Source organism: Chiloscyllium plagiosum, unplaced genomic scaffold (genome assembly GCF_037043375.1).
Source record: "Chiloscyllium plagiosum isolate Xiang-an unplaced genomic scaffold, Cpla_swu_hap1 HiC_scaffold_5, whole genome shotgun sequence".
NCBI classification, from domain to species: Eukaryota; Metazoa; Chordata; class Chondrichthyes; order Orectolobiformes; family Hemiscylliidae; genus Chiloscyllium; species Chiloscyllium plagiosum.
The window spans coordinates 86,238,632-86,259,471 of NW_028270143.1; the positions used below are offsets into that span (position 1 = coordinate 86,238,632).

Below are 20,840 nucleotides of genomic sequence, written 5' to 3' on the forward strand. Positions count from 1 at the left end.
GCAAGTAAAACTTTGATGGATGTGGAAGGCTCCTTTAGGGCCTTGGATAGAGGTGAGAGAGGAGGTGTGGGCGCAGGTTTTACAATTCCTCTCCCTATGGTCAAACCCTCCAGCCCTGTCAACATTTTTGCAAATCGTTTCTGCACCATTTCAAGTTTAGCAACATTTTTCCTGTATCAGGGAGATCAGAATTGAATGCAGTATTCCAAACGTGGCCTAACCAATGTCCTGTTCAGTGGCGACATGACCAATAACAACATGTGTACTAAATGCATTCTTCACTATCCTGTCTATCTGCGATTCCACATTCAAGGAACTATGAAGCTGCAGCCCAAAGTCTCTTTCTTCGGTAACACTCCCTACGATCCTACTGTTAAGTGTACAAGTTCTGTCTTGATTTGCCGCACCAAAATGCAACTCTTCACATTTATCTAATTTAAACTCCATTTGCCACTCCTCGGCCAATTGGCTGATCTGATCAAGGTCCCTTTGTATTCTGAGATAAGCTTCTTTACTCTCCACTACACTGTCAATTTTGGTAACACCTGCGAATGTACTAACCATTCTTCCTCTATTCACATGCAAATCATTTATATAAATAACAAAAGGCAGTGCACCCAGCACCGTTGGTCGCAGGCCTCCAGTCCAAAAAAAAATCCTCTATCATCACCTTCTGTCTCTTACCTTCAAGTCAATTTTCTATCCAAATCGCTAGGTCTCCCTGGATTTAATGTGATCTCACCTTATTAACCAGTCTCCCATGTGGAACTTTGTCAAACGGCTTGCTGAAATCCATATACATAACTTTCTCCATTCTGCCTTCATCAATCTTCTTTGTCACTTCTTCAAAAATCTCAATCAAGTCAGTGAGACATGATTTCTCTTGCACAGAGCCATGTTGATTATTCCTAAGCAGTCCTTACCTTTCCAAATACATGTAAATCTTATGCGTCAGAATCCTCTCCAACAACTTATCCAGCACTGACACCAGGCTCACCAGTATATAGTTTGTCAAATGTCCACCCCAATATCTTCAATGCAAGATCATAGTGTAAAAAGCTTTAGAATTTAAAGTTAAAATCTAGCTTAAATTATAAATCACAGATCACAGCGCTGTGTTACTCCTTACAAGCAGAAGCTGAAATGAAAGGATCCTTCACAAATAGAAGTACAATGCTGGTCCAAGGCAGCAGAAGACCGTCTCAGGGACTGCTTGGAGTTGGTGGACTGGACCGTATTCAGGTACACAGTGGAAAATCTCGATGAATGCTGCTACCGTGGTCACACACTTCATTATCAAATATGTGGAGGACTTCTTTTAACTTAATTTTGTGGGATATGGGCATCACTGGCTGGCCAGCATTTATTGCCCATCCCGAGTTGAGAAGGTGGTAGTTAGCTGCCTTCTTGAACTGCTGCAATCCATCTGCCGTGGGTAGATCCACAATGCCATTAGGGAAGGAATTCCAAGATTTTGACCCAGTGCCACTGGAGGAATGGTGAAATATTTCCAAGTCAGGATGGTGAATGGCTTGGAGAGGAATTTGAAGGTGGTGCTGCTCCCATTTATCTTCTGCCCTTGTCCTTCTAGATGGAAGTGGTCGTAGGTTTGGAAGGTGCTGTCTGAGGATCTTTGATGAATTTCTGCAGTGCATCTTGTAGATAGTACACACAGCTGCTACTGAGCATTGGTGGTGGAGGAGTGGATGCATGTAAATGTAGTGTCAATCAAGCTGTCTGCTTTGTCCTGGATGGTATGAAGCTTCTTGAGTGTTGTTGGGGTTGCACTCATCTAGGCAAATGGGGAGCATTCCATCACACACCTGACTTGTGCCTTGTAGATGGTGACAGGCTTTAGGTTTTCAGGAGATTAGTTACTTGCCACAGTATTCCTAGTCTCTGACCTGCCCTGCAGCCACTTTGTTTATGTGGTGAGTCCAGTTGAGTTCTGATTAATTAAAATTCCCAGAATGTTGATAATAGGGGATTCAGTGCTGGTAACACCACTGAATGTCAAGGGGTGGTGGTCAGATTGTGTCTTGTTGGTGATGGTCATAGCCTGACACTTGTGTGGCGTGAATGTTAGTTGCCACTTGTCAGCCCAAGCCTGAATACTGTCCAGGTCTTGTTGTATTTGGACTTGGACTGCTTCAATGTCTGAAGAGTCGCAAATGGTGTTGAACATTGTGCAATCATTGGCGAACTTCCCCACTCTGAGCTTATAATAGACGGAAAGTCATTGATGAAACAGCTGAAGATGGTTCGGCCTAGGACACAACCCTGAGGAACTTGTACAGAGATGTCCTGGAGTTGAGATGACTGACCTTCAATAACTATGTCCATCTTCCCATGTCTCAGGTATGACTCTGACCACCAGAGAGCTTGCCCCCGATACTGATTGATTCTGGTTTTACACGGGCTCCTTGATGCCACACTTGGCCAAGGGCTGTCAATCTCACCTCCCCTTTGGAATTCAGCTCTTTTGTACACATTTCGTTCAAGGCTGTAATGAGGTCAGGAGCTGAGTGACCCTGACAAAACCCAGATTGGGCATCAGTGAGCAGGTTATTGCTGAGCAGGTGCTGATAGCACTGTTGATGACACCTTCTGTCACTTTATTGCTGATTGAGAGTAGACTGATGGGGTGATTAATGACCAGGTTGAATTTGTCTTACTTTTTGTGTACAGGACATACTTGGGCAATTTTCCACATTGTCAGGCAGATGCCAGTGTTGTAACTGTACTGGAACAGCTTGGGTAGGCAGTGGCAAGTTCTGAGCACCAGCCTTCAGTACAGTTGCTGGAATGTTATCAGAGCCCATAACATGTGCAGTATCTATTGGTTCCAACTGTTTCTTGACACCACATGGAGTGAATCGAATTGGTTGAATGCTGGGGATCACTGGAGGAGGCTGTGATGGATCATCTACTTGATACTTCTGGCTGAAGATTGCTGTGAAAGCTTCAGCCTTACCTTTTGCGCCGATATGCTGGGCTCTTCCATCATTGAGGATGTGGATATTTGTGGAGCCTCCTCCTTCAGTGAGTTGTTTAATAAACCACCACCATTCACAACTGGATGTGGCAGGATTGCAGAGCTTAGATCTGCACTTAGCTTTATCTATCACTTCCTTATTATGCTGTTTGGCATGCAACTAGCCCTCATTAGTGGCTTCAATAGGTTGACACCTCATTTTCAGTTATCTCTGGTGCTGCTCCTGGCATGTCCTCTTGCACTCTCCTTTGAACCGGGTTGATCCTCTGGCTTGGTGATAATGTCTGGCTTGATGATAACGTTTGAGCCAGGCCAAGAGATTACAGATTGTGCTGGAGTACAATTCTGCTGCTGCTGATGGCCCACAGTGCCTCATGGATGCCTGGTCTTGAGTTGCTAATCTGTTTGAAGTATTGTCAGAGCTGCACTCATCCAGGCAAGATAGAATATTTCCTTACATTCCTAACTTTTGCATTTTAAATGATGGACAAGCTTTGGAGAATTAGGACGCAGGAAGTGGTTGAGGCTAACATTGAATGCATTCAAGAAGAAGATTGAGATATAATTCTGAGGGTTAAAGGGATCAAAGAGTATGGAGCAAAAGCAGGAGCAAAGCACTGAGTTGGATGATCAGCCATGATGATTCTGAATACTGGAGCAGGCTTGAAGAGATGCATAGCCTATTTATGTTCCTATTTTTCTCTGTGGGTTACTAACTGCAGAATTACCAGCCTCTCACCTTCTCCTACAGCCACTGCACTTGTATGATTTGTCCAATAGGTTTTGTGTGAAAAATAAGACCCAGGATGTTTTGACTGAGTTCTTTGAAGAGATGACCAAAAAAATGGATGAAGGCGGCGTGGTGGCTGTTCTCTACATGGACTTTTGCAAGGCCTTTGACATGATATTGTATGGTAGACTTGTCAGTAAAGTTATATCACATGGGATCTAGGAACAGCTAGCCAATTGGATATTAAATTGGCATGATAATAAGAGACAGAGGATGTAGAAGAGGGATGTTTTTCAGATTGGAGGCTTGTGACCAGTGATGTGCCGCAAAGATCGATGCTGGATCCATTGTTGTTTGTCATTTATACAAACGATTTGGATAAGAATAAAGGAGGCATGGTTAATAAGTTTATGGTTGACACCAAAATTGGTGGTATAGCGAAAAGTCAAGAAGATTATCTATGAGTATAATGGGATCTTGATCAACTGGACCAGTGGGCCAAAGAATGGCAGATGGAGTTTAATTCAGAAAAATGCAAGATGTTGCATGTTGGTTTGCAAACCAGAGCAGGACATACACAGGGTTATGGTAGGTCCCTAGGCAGTGTTGCTTCTCATAATGACCTAAGGGTGCAGGTACATAGTTTCTTGAAAGTGGCCTCACAGGTAGATGGGGCAGTGAAGAAGGCCATTGGCACACTTCACTCATTGATCTGAGCATTGAGTACAGGAGTTGGGACATTATGTTGTGGCTGTACAAGACATTGGTAAGGTCACACTTGGAGTACTGTGTACAATTCTAGTTGACCTGCTAAAGGAACGATGTTATTAAACCAGAAAGGCTGCAAAAAAAGATTTACAAGGATTTTACTGAAACTGGAAGGTTTGAGTTATATAGAAGGGCTGGAGAGTGTGGTTTTTTTTCCCAATGAGCATAGGAGACTGAGGGATAACCTGATCGACGTTTACAAAATCATGAAGGGTATTGATATGGTGAATAGCCAATGTCTTTTCCCCAGGATAGGGGAATCTAAAACTAGAGGGCATAGGTTTAAGGTGAGAAAGGAAAAATTTAGAAAGGGCCTGAGGGGCAACTTTTTTACACAGTGGATGGTGTGCCAGATGAGCTGCCAGAAGAAGTGGTAGAGTTGAGTACAATCACAACATGTAAAATACATGGATAGGAAAGTTTTAGAGGGATATGGTTCAAATACAGGGAAATGGGACTAGTTCAGTTTTGGTAAACCTGGTCAGCATGCATGACTTGGGCCGAAGCAACAGACTTTGCTGCATGAGTCCATGACTTTATGTTGATAGTGAGGAATTTAATTATGATAATACCACTGTGTATCAAATTATGGATAAGACAATTTAAAGTTGTCATTCAAAATTTTCCCAAATCTAGTACTGTACAAAATTCAAGACTCCAACAAGCCCTGGATGATGAATCACTGAGAAGCTGGCTCAACTCCATGAGAATTGCGAGGTTGATAAGATACCTACCGTCACAACGTAGCTGGCCAGATTGACAGTGCAGAATGCAGATTCACCATCTGACCTTTATCTCAAGTTGGTGTAGGGAATTGGGTGAATCCTGTAAATGGGTCCTGTCGCTACTTTTAAATGCCTCTCATATCAAGCCAATTTCATAAATATTTAGGCTTAAGTATCTAATTGGGCGGTCAACAATACAGCCAAAAGAATTACTTGCTGTGTGGATGAATATAGTGAAAATATTTTTATTTAATTGTTGTGGTTCTGTTCGCCGAGCTGGAAGTTTTTGTTGCAAACGTTTCGTCCCCTGGCTAGGCGACATCATCAGTGCTTGGGAGCCTCCTGCGAAGCGCTTCTTTGATGTTTCCTCCGGTGTTTATAGTGGTCTGTCCCTGCCGCTTCCGGTTGTCAGTTTCAGCTGTCCGCTGTAGTGGTTGGTATATTGGGTCCAGGTCGATGTGTTTGTTGATGGAGTTTGTGGATGAAGGCCATGCCTCTAGGAATTCCCTGGCTGTTCTCTGTCTGGCTTGCCCTATGATAGTAGTGTTGTCCCAGTCGAATTCATGTTGCTTGTTGTCTGCGTGTGTGGCTACTAAGGATAGCTGGTCGTGTCGTTTCGTGGCTAGTTGATGTTCATGTATGCGGATTGTTAGCTGTCTTCCTGTTTGTCCTATATAGTGTTTAGTGCAGTCCTTGCATGGTATTTTGTACACTACATTCGTCTTGCTCATGTTGGGTATCGGGTCCTTCGTTCTGGTGAGTTGTTGTCTGAGCGTGGCTGTTGGTTTGTGTGCCGTTATGAGTCCTAGGGGTCGCAATAGTCTGGCAGTCAGTTCCGAGATGCTCCTGATGTATGGTAGTGTGGCTAGTCCTTTTGGTTGTGGTATGTCCTCGTTCCGTGGTCTTTCTCTTAGGCATCTGTTGATGAAGTTGCGCGGGTATCCGTTTTTGGCGAATACCTTGTATAGGTGTTCCTCTTCTTCTTTTTGCAGTTCTGGTGTACTGCAGTGTGTTGTGGCCCTTTTGAATAGTGTCCTGATGCAGCTTCGTTTGTGTGTGTTGGGGTGGTTACTTTCATAGTTTAGGACTTGGTCTGTGTGTGTATACCCTTGTACACACACAGGAAAGCCACACACACAGACCAAGTCCTAAACTATGAAAGTAACCACCCCAACACACACAAACGAAGCTGCATCAGGACACTATTCAAAAGGGCCACAACACACTGCAGTACACCAGAACTGCAAAAAGAAGAAGAGGAACACCTATACAAGGTATTCGCCAAAAACGGATACCCGCGCAACTTCATCAACAGATGCCTAAGAGAAAGACCACGGAACGAGGACATACCACAACCAAAAGGACTAGCCACACTACCATACATCAGGAGCATCTCGGAACTGACTGCCAGACTATTGCGACCCCTAGGACTCATAACGGCACACAAACCAACAGCCACGCTCAGATAACAACTCACCAGAACGAAGGACCCGATACCCAACATGAGCAAGACGAATGTAGTGTACAAAATACCATGCAAGGACTGCACTAAACACTATATAGGACAAACAGGAAGACAGCTAACAATCCGCATACATGAACATCAACTAGCCACGAAACGACACGACCAGCTATCCTTAGTAGCCACACACGCAGACAACACGCAACATGAATTCGACTGGGACAACACTACTATCATAGGGCAAGCCAGACAGAGAACAGCCAGGGAATTCCTAGAGGCATGGCATTCATCCACAAACTCCATCAACAAACACATCGACCTGGACCCAATATACCAACCACTACAGCGGACAGCTGAAACTGACAACCGGAAGCGGCAGGGACAGACCACTATAAACACCGGAGGAAACATCAAAGAAGCGCTTCGCAGGAGGCTCCCAAGCACTGATGATGTTGCCTAGCCAGGGGACGAAATGTTTGCAACAAAAACTTCCAGCTCAGCGAACAGAACCACAACAACGAGCACCCGAGCTACAAATCTTCGCACAAACTTTGAATTTTTATTTAATACTGAGGCTTCAATACACTGTGCTACTTAGCCACTTACAGCACATATCATACTATCTACCTCTCATTAAGTTTTCTTTGTTCTTTCTCTATCTTCTTGAGTTTCTGAAGATCTTCAATGACTTTGTCTTTACTCATAGGCTCAGTTTCCACCTGTGAAAAACATGAAAATGAAGAACAATTGTTTTCTAAAAGGCTATCCAAAATTCTTGCCAGCTGCATCCATGAACTTCTTTTCAAAAATTAGTACCATTTAGAGCTCAATATTTAGCACTATTATCTCACAGCACCAGGGACACAGGTTCAAGTCCAGGCTTTGGTGACTGTCTGTCTGGAGTTTATACTGGGTACTTCGGTTTCTTCCCACAGTCCAAAGATGTATAGGCTGAGGTAAATTTCCCCATAGTGTCCAGGGATGTATAATTTAAATAGGTTAGCCATGGCAAATGCAGGGCTATGAGGATATTGTGGGGTCTGGAAGGAGTGTTCTTCAGAGGGTTGGTGCAGAATCAATAGACCTGATGGCCTCTTTCTGCACTGCACATTAAATCATGAGTATTATTACTGATTTATAAAGATATCTATATTTCAAGGGAAGACTTTCTCTGCTTACTTTTGTGACAAAAATATTCTTCAACATTTATTTTTATTATACATAGTGCACATGTATTTCTACAGCAGCTTTCCTCAAACCCTGTGTACAGAAAATATATCTCTATTACCTGTTCTGGCACTGGACAAACTTCCTTCTCCTTGACAGTTTCCTTCTGTGCAGCAGAGAGTTTCCTCTGGTGAGCTAATTCTGTTTCCTTTTCTTTTAAGGACACAGCCAGCTCTTGAGCAGTTCGCTCCTGCTCTTCCATCTGCATCAAAAGAAAGAATAAACAGTGATATTGTGAATTTAGAAGCTGCATGAAACAAAATTAGTTATCAGTGCAGGACAAGAAATTTTACAAATTGCTACTATTACTTAATAACCAATTGATATTACACAATAGAAAATATGGGTTGAAATTCTCCATTTGCATAAGAGGCAAAGAGGACCTTTATCTCACACTGAATTTCATTGTGAATGCCAGATAAAATGTCGATGTTTGAATTGTCCAAGTCTGCATACATTTGTTATCTGTTTTTCCCAGGCCTAGAATTTGTTTTGAAGTTCCAAACTTTGGAAAAATAATTAATTATATTTTAAAATGGGTGGTGTAAGTATTCTGTACTCTTTCAGAATTGATTAACTAAGCCAATTACTCTATTTGGAAATTTGCTCACAGTAAATTTAATTTGATTGTTCAATCTAATTATAACAGTTTCATTATGTCATGATTTAGACTTCAGGTATAAAATCTGTACATTCTCCATCTGAGTGCTTTGCGTTGTGACAGATGTCTTTGCTTGTTACTGTTATTATTCTTACTAACGTCTATGCAATCTGTGTAAGAACAAATAAGGTAAGGGAATCCCTTAGAAGTCCCTGTTGACACCGGTGAGCTGGCAACTTAGATTTTGACATTTGAATATTTTTGAAACACAGCCTAAGGACTTCTAATGTATTTTTAAATGCTTCACCAGAGGGTCCTTCCAAGACCTGGAAAGATTATATTAGCATTTAGCATAACCTTACCAATGCATACAGGAGGTCATCAACACTTTCATTGCATTCATTATGGGTCTTCCACTTGTTAAGATAACAACTTTGAACTAAATGCTAAGAGTTGGGTGAGTAAGGGAAAATTTTATCACCTTTAAAAATATAATATTGCTTGTATTTCATATTGCACATTTAACTGCAATTTACTACTTCAATTCTAAATTTCATTCAAGCTTAAGCATGGAGACACAAGTTACTTAAGGAAACTAGCTTAAACTGTTTTTATTTCTGGACCCAGGGCTCAGCTATTGCTTCATCTTCAGATAATATCAATAGAGGCATCTCTATTGTGACTTAGTATTGAGTGAGACTTTGAACAGAATGATGAAGTTAGGTGGAAAAAGAAAGAAGTGCTCATTTGCTTTTTATTAACTTGTTTCATCCTGTACAAACTGGTTCCTACTCAACTAGAAGAGAAGAAGGTTGAGTATCTCATAAATCCAAGATGTCGGACGGGAAAAATTGTGGCTGTTAGAGCTATTCCTTTTTGGAGGAATTTTAGGTGTTGGAGGTGATTTCCTCGAATTCCAGGAGCAGCAATTACTGTTTTATTTCTTGTTGCATTGTTTTGGAACTTTGGGGGACAAAAGATCAAAACAATAGCACTTTAAAAAAGTAGGCAGACAGGCAAAGGCAGCGACCACATGGTCTGAGAAAGAAACTTGCACTGTTGTCTGACACAGCAGTGAATCTGCACGGTTACTGACTTTGCTGTTTGAGCTCAAATATCTCTGAACATCAGAGTGTGTCTAGGAAAAATAAACAAACAGCGAAATTCACAGTTGACCTTGGAGGAACCTTGGGAGGGCTCACAGCATTGGAACAGATAACTGCATAGTTTTTAAAATGTAGCCTTACCGTAAATCTACAAGATCTTTTCTCTGGGTTGGGGGAGTCCGGAATTAGAAGGCATAGGTTTAGAGTGAGAGGGGAAAAGTTTAAAAGGGATCCAAGGGGCAACATTTTCATACAGAGGGTGGTATGTGTATGAAATGAGCTGCTAGAGGAAGTGGTGGAGGCTGGTACAATTAGAACATTCAAAAGGCATCTGGATGGGTAGATGAACAGGAAGGGTTTAGAGGGATATGGGCCAAGTGTTGGCAAATGGGACTAGATTAGGTTAGGATATCTAGTTGGCATGGACGTGTTGGATTGAAGGGTCTGCTTCTGTGCTGTACATCTCTATGCCTTGATGACTCAAAGTAAGGCATATTCTGTTCCTAAGATTTAAAAGAGGATAGGCATTGATAGTAAGGTGAATAAAATATATAAAAATAACATTAAAAATTGAATAGAATAATTAAGTAGTCAATTAAAACATATTAAGGATGAGAGGACAGGGGATGTATTAAGGCTGGTAGCATGCATGAACTCCTGGATCCAGGTGTGATCCAAAGTAAATGCATCTGCAAGTAAATATCTGTCACTCAAGGAGCTTTGGATTGGAGTTTAGTCTCTGAACTACACCGATTATTGGACATAGGGAGGAAGAAAGTTCCTTGGATATCAAAGTGACTCCACACAGCATGGTATCCTGTCACCAAGACACCCTTTATTTACACATGGAGAATCCTTGACATTGATCCAGCTCCCTCAGAGCCAGGTCTCAGAGTAAACAGAACCTCTGATATCCCTATTTATATCTGTCAGCCATAGCTTCCTGTATGGACCAGATTAATACCCCAATCATGGAACTCATAATCTAAGAGGTCCGCCTGACGGACCTCATCATGATCACTACAGCCCTCCCCTTCTGAGTCTGATAACATAGGTTGCTTCTTTTTTTTTGTAGCTCCTCCTGGGGAATTTTAGCACTGGGTCAGGATCCTCCAACTCTGCCTCTGACATGAGCAGCATTTAACGCAGAGTAGCTTGCCTCATGTGCCCGGAGCATCCTGGAAAGAAATAATTCTCCTCTTTAGGTGGCAAAGGCATTGAGGCAATGACATCTGCTGTGCCCATCTCAGATTCTCAGGTATTCTCAATGCTTGGTGAAGAGGGAAAACCCACAGATTCCAAAACAGTCGGGGAGCCAGACATGTTTTGGTCCTGCACCATTTGCTAATTTGTAGCTTCATGTGGTGCTTGTTCTGGACTGTCACACCTACCCAAACTTTATACATCAATCGACCTGACCTCGCATCGACCATGCCTCTTACCCATACAGACCCATTCCCATGGTTCCCACACCAAACTTTGTCTCCTGAAGTAAACTGTCTCTCCTGCTTAGTGGAGTGTTGTGTCCGGCATTGGTATTCCTGATACTGTTTCACCGTCCCTGCCCTAGGTCCTGGAGGATCAGATTTAACCTGGTGTGGATTCTTCTCCCCATTAGTAACTCTATTGGAGTTGTCCCTGTAGTTACATGAGGGGTGATACTTGTAATCAAATAGAAACTAGGGCAGTTTTGTATCTCGTGAAGTTGTAGGCTGCTTCTTTGAATCTGATGTCAAAGTTTGGACTGCTTTTAGTGCCAGACCATTGGATAATGCTTGGCATGGACTTATCCTTGTATGTTGAATCCCATTTGACTTTAGGAAATACACAAATTCCCTGTTAGTAAATGATGGTCAGTTATCTGTGAGCAATGCTTCCTGGAGTCTGTGTATTGCAAAAGATTAAATTCCCTACAGTACGAAACAGGCCCTTCGGCCCAACAAGTCCACACCAGACCTCTGAACAGCAGCCCACTCAGACCCATTCCTCTACCCCATATTTACCCCTGACTAATGCAGCTAACACTGGGCAATTTAGCATGGCTAATTCACCTGACCTGCATATCTTTGGATTGTGGGAGGAAACCCACGCAGATGGGGAGAATGTGCAAACTCCACACAGGCAGTCAGCCAAGCCGAGAATCGAACCTGGGTCCCTGACACTGTGAAGTAGCAGTGCTAACCACTGAGCCACCGTGCCACAGATTTTCTATCATCAAGACGTGCACAGTTTTTCTATTGTCATCCCCATGTATGATGAATGTGCATGTCCAGCTATTTCAAGTGGTTGGCCACAATGACTAAGAACACTGAGCTCATGAAAGGACCTGCATCGTCAATATGTAATCGAATCCAAGATTTACCCAGCCACTTCCATGATTGTGGGGGACCTGTTGGTGGTAATTTCTGTCCTTGTTGGCACTCTGGGCAGTGCCCCAACAATGCAGCTATGTCTGCATCCAGTTCTGGCCACCAGACATAACTTATCGCCAACATATTCATTTTGGAAACGTCTGGATGACCCTAGTGGAATTCAACCAATGTCTGGTGGCGACCTTTGCTCAGGACAATCACTCTTGCTCTCCATAATAATTTGCCATCTTCTACTTCAATACGGTCTCTCCAGGTCCAAAAAGATTTCAATTCTGGCTGTGATGGCTCTTTGGTTTCTCCCATCATCAGTATTGCCAGGACCAGATCTTTCTGTGTCCAAAGTCTGATATTGTCAACTGTGACTGGAAGTGTGTCGAGAAAATTTAAAGGACTCTTCTAGTAGCAATACCACTAGTGGTGTAACTGTAGTGAGACATGGCTCAATACTAATTGGCCTATCAGATGGTGTTCCAACTTAAAATTATATGCACTTAGAATTAGAGCCCACCACTGATTTTGGCCTGAAGGTTTGTGCAGCACTGCCTTGTCCTCTTTAAGTAGAACTAGCAGGGGTTTGTGGTCTGTTATTATTACAAATTCACATCTGTAAATGTATTGGTGGAATTTCCTGACTCCAAGTATGCCGGCCAAACCTTCCTTCTCTATCTGGGCAAATGTATGCTTTGTATTAGCTAAAGTCCTGGATGTAGAGATTATTTGCATTCCTCTCCATTGGGCCAAATAAGAGGTACTACCACCCTGATGCCACATACGGAGGCATTGCATGTCAATACCAGGTCTCACTGGACTATTGTGCAGTAACACCTTCCAGGATGATAGCTGTTTCTTCTCTTACCCAAAAGCTGTGGCTTGGCTATGCAACATTCTCTAGGGCTGACCTTTTTTTAACAGTTGATGCAAAGGTGCCAGGATGGATGCCAGATTATGCAGGAACTTTCCACAATATTTCACCGAAGGAAAGACCTAAGCTCCTGGACACATGTGGGAGCTAGGGCACCTTTGAATAGAATACAATTCCTACAGTGCAGAAACAGGCCAATCGGCCCAACAGGTCCACATTGACCCTCTGAAGAGTATTCCACCCAGATCCATTCCCTGACCCTATCTCTGTAACTATGCATTTCCCATGGCTAATCCACCTAACCTACATATCCCTGGACACATGGGCAATTTAGCATGGCCAATCCACCTATTTGCACATCTTTGTCTGTGGGAGGAAACTGGAATACCCAGAGGAAATCCACGCAGACATAGGGAAAATGAGCAAACGCTGCACAGGCAATCATCACAGGGTGGAATCAAACCTGGGTCCTTGCTGTGAGACAGCAGTGCTAACCATTGAGCCACCATGATTGCCCTCATTTTATCTTCCAACAGGTATATCCAGATCTTGTCAATTCTACAGCCCAAGATGGTCACTTGGGGTGCCTGGAACATACATTTTTCCCTTTTAAAGCATATACCAACCTGGGACAAATGTCTAAAGACTATGTCCAAGTTCTCTAAGTGTTCCTTTTTGGTCTTTCCTGTTACCTACATAAGTGGTGCAATGGGGTGCACCTTGTAAAATGTTCTCCATTGTCTGCTGGAAAATTACACAGGCTGATGATACTCCAAGTGGCGGTCTCGTACATGTGCATAAATCCTCTAAGTGATGGAATGGGTCTTTATACAGCTGCGAATTTGTTTAAAATTCCCACAAAGGCGAACCAACTCATTGGGCTTCACAAATGGTACAACTGGTGCTGCCCATTACACAAAATGAATTTGTTTGATGATTCCTTCCTTTCCAGACTCCTGATTTCTGCCTACACTTTTGCACATAAGGTAAATGGCATGGACAGGCCTTTCAGAGTCATGGAATTGCCTCCTGGTCAACATACAAAGTAGCCTTGGCTTCTTTGATAGTCCCGAGACCTTCCTGAAAAATGTCCGGGACTTCACTCAAGCAGCCATTTTCTAATTGAAAAATGTTGGGCCAATCTAAGTGAGTCTCTCTCAACTAATTTTGACCCATCAAGCTTCGGCCCAAACGTTTTACTACAATCAGTGGGAACTGAACTAGTTGCTTCTCATTGGAGTCTGGGACTGAAGTTGTACCCTTAATCTGTAACAGTTCCCTGGTATAGGTTCTCAGTTTAGCCAAAGTCTTGCGCAAACTTAAGGGTGGGAGTCCAGAGCAAATTTTGTTAAACACTGGTTTGCGATCACTGAAATGGCCAAACTGGTATTGAACTTCATTAGAACTGTGTGACCATTTAACCAGGCGTTTATTTTGATTGGTTCTGATCTGGACATTGCTAAGTAATGCAACTGTTTCAAACCACACATAGGTGGATTTTACAGGTTGTGCATTCTCCTGGATACGGCCTATTCTGGATACAGAACTTAGGTCCAGTGGGACTCTTTTGCTGTCTTGAGTCCACATACCAGCAGCAACCACAATGCCTTGCCAGCCTGCATCCCAAAGAAAATTTTAACTGTTTGGCCGAGGGTTGGCTTTGTTTTGGGGTTTTGTTGTGGGCTGACTTAGAGTCCCTCTGTTCAGGATATGTCCTGAGTGAGGCTATGTAATTGCCTTCAATCAAGTTGGACTGATGAAGGTGTGTACTTCCATCACAATACCCTGCACTTCATATGCTCCATTTGCTGCATTTTCCAATGATAAAGCCAGATATAGTGCTTGTTTGAAGTCCATTTGGGCTTCAGCTAGAGGCGCTTTCGCATGGTTACATCATTGATTCCACTTACCAAATGGTCTGTCAGCATCTTATTAAGGTTAAACCAAAGTCACATGTCTCTGCAAGTCGTCTTAACCTAGTCAAAAATCTCATCATGAATTCTTGAATTGCCGAGTAAAAACAATAGCATCTCAGAATTAGAAGAGGCTTGGGGTTGCAATATTCCTTAACTATATTCATCAACTCACGAAAGGTTTTAGTATCTGGTGCCTCAGGGAAGGTTAGGGTCCACAGGCTGTCAGGAGAATACTAATTGCTTTTCATCTGTCCCAATGTCATTTGCCTGGAAAAAATAATGTATCCTTTCCACATACTGGGTCCAGGTCTTTGTTGGCAGGATGGAACAAGTCTAGCTGCTCAAATAATGGTATGATGCCAGAAATGCTTACTGCAACTCAAAGTTGACTGTTGCAAGTGAATTTCTTCAGGAGCATGTTTTTCACTTGTCACCACTGAAATATCTCCACAGAGACCAGTATCCTATCACCAAGTCACCCTTTATTTACATGTGGAGAGCTCTTGACACAGATCCAGCTCCCTCAGTGCCAGCTCTCAGTAAACAGAACCTCTGAAACTCCTAATTATATCTGTCACCCAAGACTTCCTGATTGGACCAAATTAACAGCCCAAATCACAGAACTCATATTCTATGAGGTCCATCCATCTGACCTTGGCACAATCACTACTGACAACTTGCTTGAAGTGGCAGTCACACCCTTGGGATTGGTCCTCTCTTCGGTTTGGTGGTCAGGAATTGATAGATATCATTAGAGTGAGGCAGTTAGGAGGAAATAGAGGTGCCAGAAGTGCTGATCGGATGATCTATCTTGGCATCTTCCAGTGGTTCCAGTGCATCACAGATACCAGTCTTTAACCAGTTTGATTACTGCAAAGGCCAAGGTACCTGAAAAAAATACTAAAGACCCCAATTTACGAAATGACGTCACCAACCCAAAGAAACCCAAACATATAAATAGAAAACAGGAATCATCAGTAGTGCTTTGTCCAGAGGCTCACTGAGGACATTACCGAGTATGGTGACAAAATGTCTGAAAATGAACCTCAGCAAGCAAACCTACATCCAGAATACTAAAGGATTGTGCTCCAGAACTTGCTCCTTCCCTAGCCAAGCTCTTCTAACACTGGCAGCTGCTCGAAAATGTGGAAAATTACCCTGATATGTCCTGTACGCAAAAAGCAAGACAAATCCAACCCAGCCAATTAGCACTCCTTAATCATCAGTAAAGTGATAGAAGGTGTCATCAACAATGTTATCAAGCAGCACCTGCTCAGCAATAACCTACTCACTGTCATTCTGTTTGGGTTCTGCCAGGGTCACACAGCTCCTAGTTTGGTTATAGCTTTGATTTAAAAACTAACTAAACAGCAAAATTACAGAAGTGAGATGAGTGACAGCTCTTGACATCAAGGCTACATTCAATGAAGTGTGGATCAAAGGCCTTAGCAAAGCTGGAATCAATAGGAAGCAGTGGACAAAGTCTCTCTGGTTGGACCCATAGGAAGATTGTTGTGGTTGTTGGATATCAGTCATCTCAGCTCCAGGACATCTGTACAGGACTTCCACAGCGTCGTGTCCCAGGCCCATCCATTTTCAGTTGCTTCATTAAAACTGGGGATGTGTGCTAATGATTACACGATGTTCACACCATTTTTGATTCCTCATATAATGAAGCAGCCCATGTTCAAATGCAGCAAGATATGGACAATATCTAGGCTGGGCTGACAATTAGCAAGTAACAATCACACCACATTAATTCTAGGCAATGACCATCTCCAGTAAGAGACAATCTAATCACCACTCCTTGACAATCAATGGTGTTACCATCACTGAATTGCCCACTATCAATATCTAGAAGGAACCAATAACAAGAAACTTTACTGGACTCGCCACATAAACACAGTGGCACCAAGAGCAGATCAGAGGCTAGGGGTACTGTGGCAAGTAAGTCACCTCCTGACTTCCTAAAGCCTGTCCACCATCTTCCAGGTACAAGTCAGGTGTGTGATGGAATAATTCCCAGTTGCCTGGGTAAGTGTAGCTCCAAAAACACTCAAGAAGCTTGACACAATCCTTGACGAAGCAGCCCACTTGTTTGGCACCACATCTACAAGCATCTATTCCCTCCCAACTTGTCAGTAGCAGCATTGTGTACTATCTGCAAAGTGTATTGCAGAAATTCATCAACGGTCCTTAGTTAGCATCTCCAAAATCCATAACCAATTCCATCGAGAAGAACAAAGGCAGCAGAAACACCAGAAGTTCCCCTCCAAACCATTCCCATTCCTCACTTGGAAATATATCGCCGTTCTTTCAAAACTGCTGGGTCAAAATCTAGGAATACCTTCCCTAAGGGTACTATGGGGCACAACCCACAGCATGTGGACTGCAGCAGTTCAAGAGGGAAGCTCACCACTACCTTCTCAATGGCAATTAGAGATAGGCAATAAATAAGGACAATAAACAGTGGATGGGCCAGCCAGTCTCACCCACATCCCATGACTGAAACAAAATGGTAGGAGTACAAGAGCCTTAGCCTTTGCAATTGTTCAACAGTTTTAAGCATCTTTCAGTGAGTTAGAATTAAATGAAGTGCTGCAAGATGGATGAACTCACATGATCATGGCACTCTGTTATGGGAAGTGGTGGAACTAAAGGGAATGTGGTTATAGTAGATGACTATAGTCGTGAGGGGGATTAACTCTACTCCACAACAAAGAACAAGAGGTAGAAAGCTGTATTGCTGTACTAGTGCCAGGTTTTCAGACATCAGAATCAAAGTTGGAGAGGATCTAGTTGACATGGTTCATATGGGTAACTGCAATATAGATAGGACCATGAAAGAAGTTTTGCATAGACAGTGTGAAGAGCTAGGCTTCAAACTAAGGAGCAGATCCTGGAAAGTAATGATCTCTGGTTTATTACTTGAGACATAAGTAAATTGGCATAGTTAATTTAGAGAAACATGTTAGAGAAATTAATGTGTGGCTCAAAGACCAGTTGCACTGGAACCTCCTTAGTGCAGATGGTTTGGATGGAGTTGTTTTTGTCAGGTGTGTTCAGGAGAGTTTCCTTAGTCAGCATGTAGACAGACCGACGAGGGGAGAGGATATTTTGGATTTGGTGCTCGGCAATGAGCCAGGACAGGTGTCAGACCTCGCGGTGGGAGAACACTTTGGTGACAGTGATCACAACTGCTTCACATTTACCACAGCCTTGGAGAGGGAAAGGAGCAGTTACTGAGGGGAGATAGTTAGTTGGGGAAAAGGAAATTATGACACTATCAGACAGGAGTTGGGAAGTACAGACTGGGAGCAATTGTTCCACAGAAAGGGCATAGCAGATATGTGGAGACTGTTTAAGGTGCAGTTGTTGTGAGTAACGCATAAATTTGTTTCGCTGAGACAGGTAAGAAGGGGTAAGATTAAGGAACCTTGGATGATGAGAACAGAAGGCAGTTTACGTAAGGTGGAGGAAGCAAGGATCTAGCACAGCTTTAGAGGATCACAGGCTTGCTAGAAAGGAGCTCAGAAATGGACTGAGGAGAGCCAGGAGGGGGCACAAAAAAGACTTGGCAAGTAGGATTAGGGAGAACTCAAAGGCATTTTACTCATATGTGAGGAATAAAAGATTGGTCAGGGAGAAGGTAGAGCCGATCAGGGATAGCATAGGGAACTTTTGCGTGGAGTCTGAGCAGATAGGCGAGGGCCTGAATGAGTTTTTTGCTTCGGTTTTCACTAAATGAAAGGGACCTGGTTGTGAATGAGAATTTTGAGGAGCTTGGATACAGGCTTTTCCACATCAAGATTGATAAAGTTGATGTACTGGAAATTTTGGCAAACATTAAGATTGATAAGTCCTCAGGGTCAGACCAGATTTATCCTAGGCTGCTCCGGGAAGGGAGAAAGGAGGTTGCTAAGCTGCTGGTGAAGATCTTTGCCTCCTCACTCTCCACGGGAGTCATACCGGAGGATTGGAAGGAGGCGAATGTTGTTTCTCTTTTCGAGAAGGGTAATAGGGAAATCCCTGGCAATTACAGAACAGTCAGTCTTACGTCTGTGGTCAGCAAAGTTTTGAAAAGAATTCTGAGGAATAGGACTAATGACTATTTGGCAAAGCATAGCGTGATTAAAGGCAGTCAGCATGGCTTTGTGAGGGGCAGGTCATGCCTCACAAATCTTACTGAATTCTTCAAGGAGGTGACAAGACAGGTCGACAAAGGTCGTGCAGTGGATGTGGTGTATATGGACCAGCAAGGCATTTGACAAGGTTCCCCATGGTAGGCTCAGTCATAAAGTCAGGAAGTATGGGATAAGGGGAGATTTGGCTATTTGGATTCAGAATTGGTTGGCTGACAGAAGGCAGAGAGTGGTTGTAGTTGGAAAATATTCTGCCTGGAGGTTAGTGTTGAATGGGGTCCCGCAGGGCTCTGTTCTTGGGCCCCTGGTCTTTGTAGTTTTTATAAATGACTTGGATGAGGAGGTTGATGGGTGGGTTCATAAATTTGCAGATGACACAAAGGTTGGAGGTGTCATTGATAGTATAGAGGGCTACTGCAGGCTACAGTGCGACATAGACAGGATGCAGAGCTGGGCTGAGAAATGGCAGATGGAGTTCAACCTGGATGAATGTAAAGTGATGCATTTTGGAAGGTTGAACTCGAATGCTGAATATAGGATTGAGGTCAGGATTCTTGGCAGTGTCGAGGAACAGAGGGATCTGGGTGTGCAAGTACATAGATCCCTCAAAGTGCCACCCAAGTGGATAGGGTTGTTAAGAAAGTATATGGTGTTTTGGCTTTCATTGACTGGGGGATCGGGTTTAAGAGCCGTGAGGTTTTGCTGCAGCTCTACAAATCCCTGGTGAGACCACACTTGGAATATTGTGTCCAGTTCTGGTCGCCCAGCTAAGGAAAGATACAGAGGCTTTGGAGATGGTGCAAAGAAGGTTTACCAGGATGCTGCCTGGACTGGAGGGCTGGTCTAATGAAGAGAGATTGACTAAGCTTGGACTTTTCTCTCTGGATAAAAGGAGGAAGAGAGGTGACCTGATCGAGGTATATAAGATAATGATAGGAATGGATAGAGTCAATAGCTAGAGATTTTTCCCCAGGGCAGGATTGACTGGCACGAGGGGTCATGGTTTTAAGATATTAGGAGAAAAGTATAGAGGGGATGTCAGAGGAAGGTTCTTTACACAGAAAGTTGTGAATGCATGGAATGTGTTGCCAGCGGTGGTGGTGGAAGCATAATCATTAGGGACATGTAAGCAACTGCTGGATATGCAAAATGAATAGCAGTGAATTGAGGGGTGCGTAGGTTAAGTTATTTTCTTTTACATTAGGATTAATCCTTGGTACATCATCGTGGGCCAAAGGGCTTGTTCTGTGCTGTACTTTTCTATGTTCTATGTTCTATGTTCATGGGGATATACGCATTAGTACTGGGGAATGTGGGATCTGTACCAGTGTGCCAGCCTACAGCTTAACAATGTTGGTGCCAGTATTCTGGCAAGGTATACAATTACAGAAGTACAGAGGATTTTAAACAAAATAATGACAAGTGATCAAATTTGGGAAGATGTGATGAAGAATAGGAACAAGACAGGAGAGACAAGTATTAATGTGGGAAGTGATAAATAAACTGTGACAGGAAGAGAGACAGAGAGACTCCAAACCTGAGCATAATTCAACAGAATGACTTGAAGTTACAAAAATCATAAAAGAACAAATCTGAAGTCCCTATTTCTGAACTCACACAGCATTCAAAACAAACAGATGGACAGCGAAGAGGGTTACCTCAGATTACGACAAGATCTTGACCAGATGGGCCAATGGGCTGAGAAGTGACAGATGGAGTTTAATTCAGATAAATGCGAGGTGCTGCATTTTGAGAAAGCAAATCTTAGCAGGACTTATACACTTAATGGTAAGGTCCTAGGGAGTGTTGCTGAACAAAGAGACCTTGGAGTGCAGGTTCATAGCTCCTTGAAAGTGGAGTCGCAGGTAGATAGGATAGTGAAGGAAGCGTTTGGTATGCTTTCCTTTATTGGTCAGAGTATTGAGTACAGGAGT

At 43.1% G+C, this 20,840-nt stretch overlaps 2 protein-coding genes across 23 annotated transcripts in view; one reads left to right on the forward strand and one right to left on the reverse strand.

Moving 5' to 3' along the window:
• The window catches only part of ptf1a (pancreas associated transcription factor 1a), a 187,563-nt gene that overhangs the window by 58,717 nt on the left and 108,006 nt on the right, over positions 1–20,840 (forward strand). The window contains exon 3 of one of the 11 annotated variants that reach the window (XM_087987422.1): positions 1,136–1,242. The exons of the other annotated variants lie outside the window; for them this stretch is intronic. The gene's annotated coding sequence lies outside the window, so the exon portion shown is untranslated. The remainder of the gene's footprint in view (positions 1–1,135; positions 1,243–20,840) is intronic. 11 annotated transcript variants of the gene reach the window in all.
• Positions 1–20,840, reverse strand: part of LOC122550035 (uncharacterized) — a 342,505-nt gene that overhangs the window by 48,867 nt on the left and 272,798 nt on the right. For all 12 annotated transcript variants that reach the window (XM_087987408.1, XM_087987404.1, XM_043690454.2 and 9 more), the window contains 2 exons: positions 7,969–8,109; positions 7,308–7,399 (listed from right to left, as the gene is read on the reverse strand). In XM_087987408.1, coding sequence (XP_087843534.1) covers positions 7,308–7,399; positions 7,969–8,109 — 233 coding nt within the window. The remainder of the gene's footprint in view (positions 1–7,307; positions 7,400–7,968; positions 8,110–20,840) is intronic.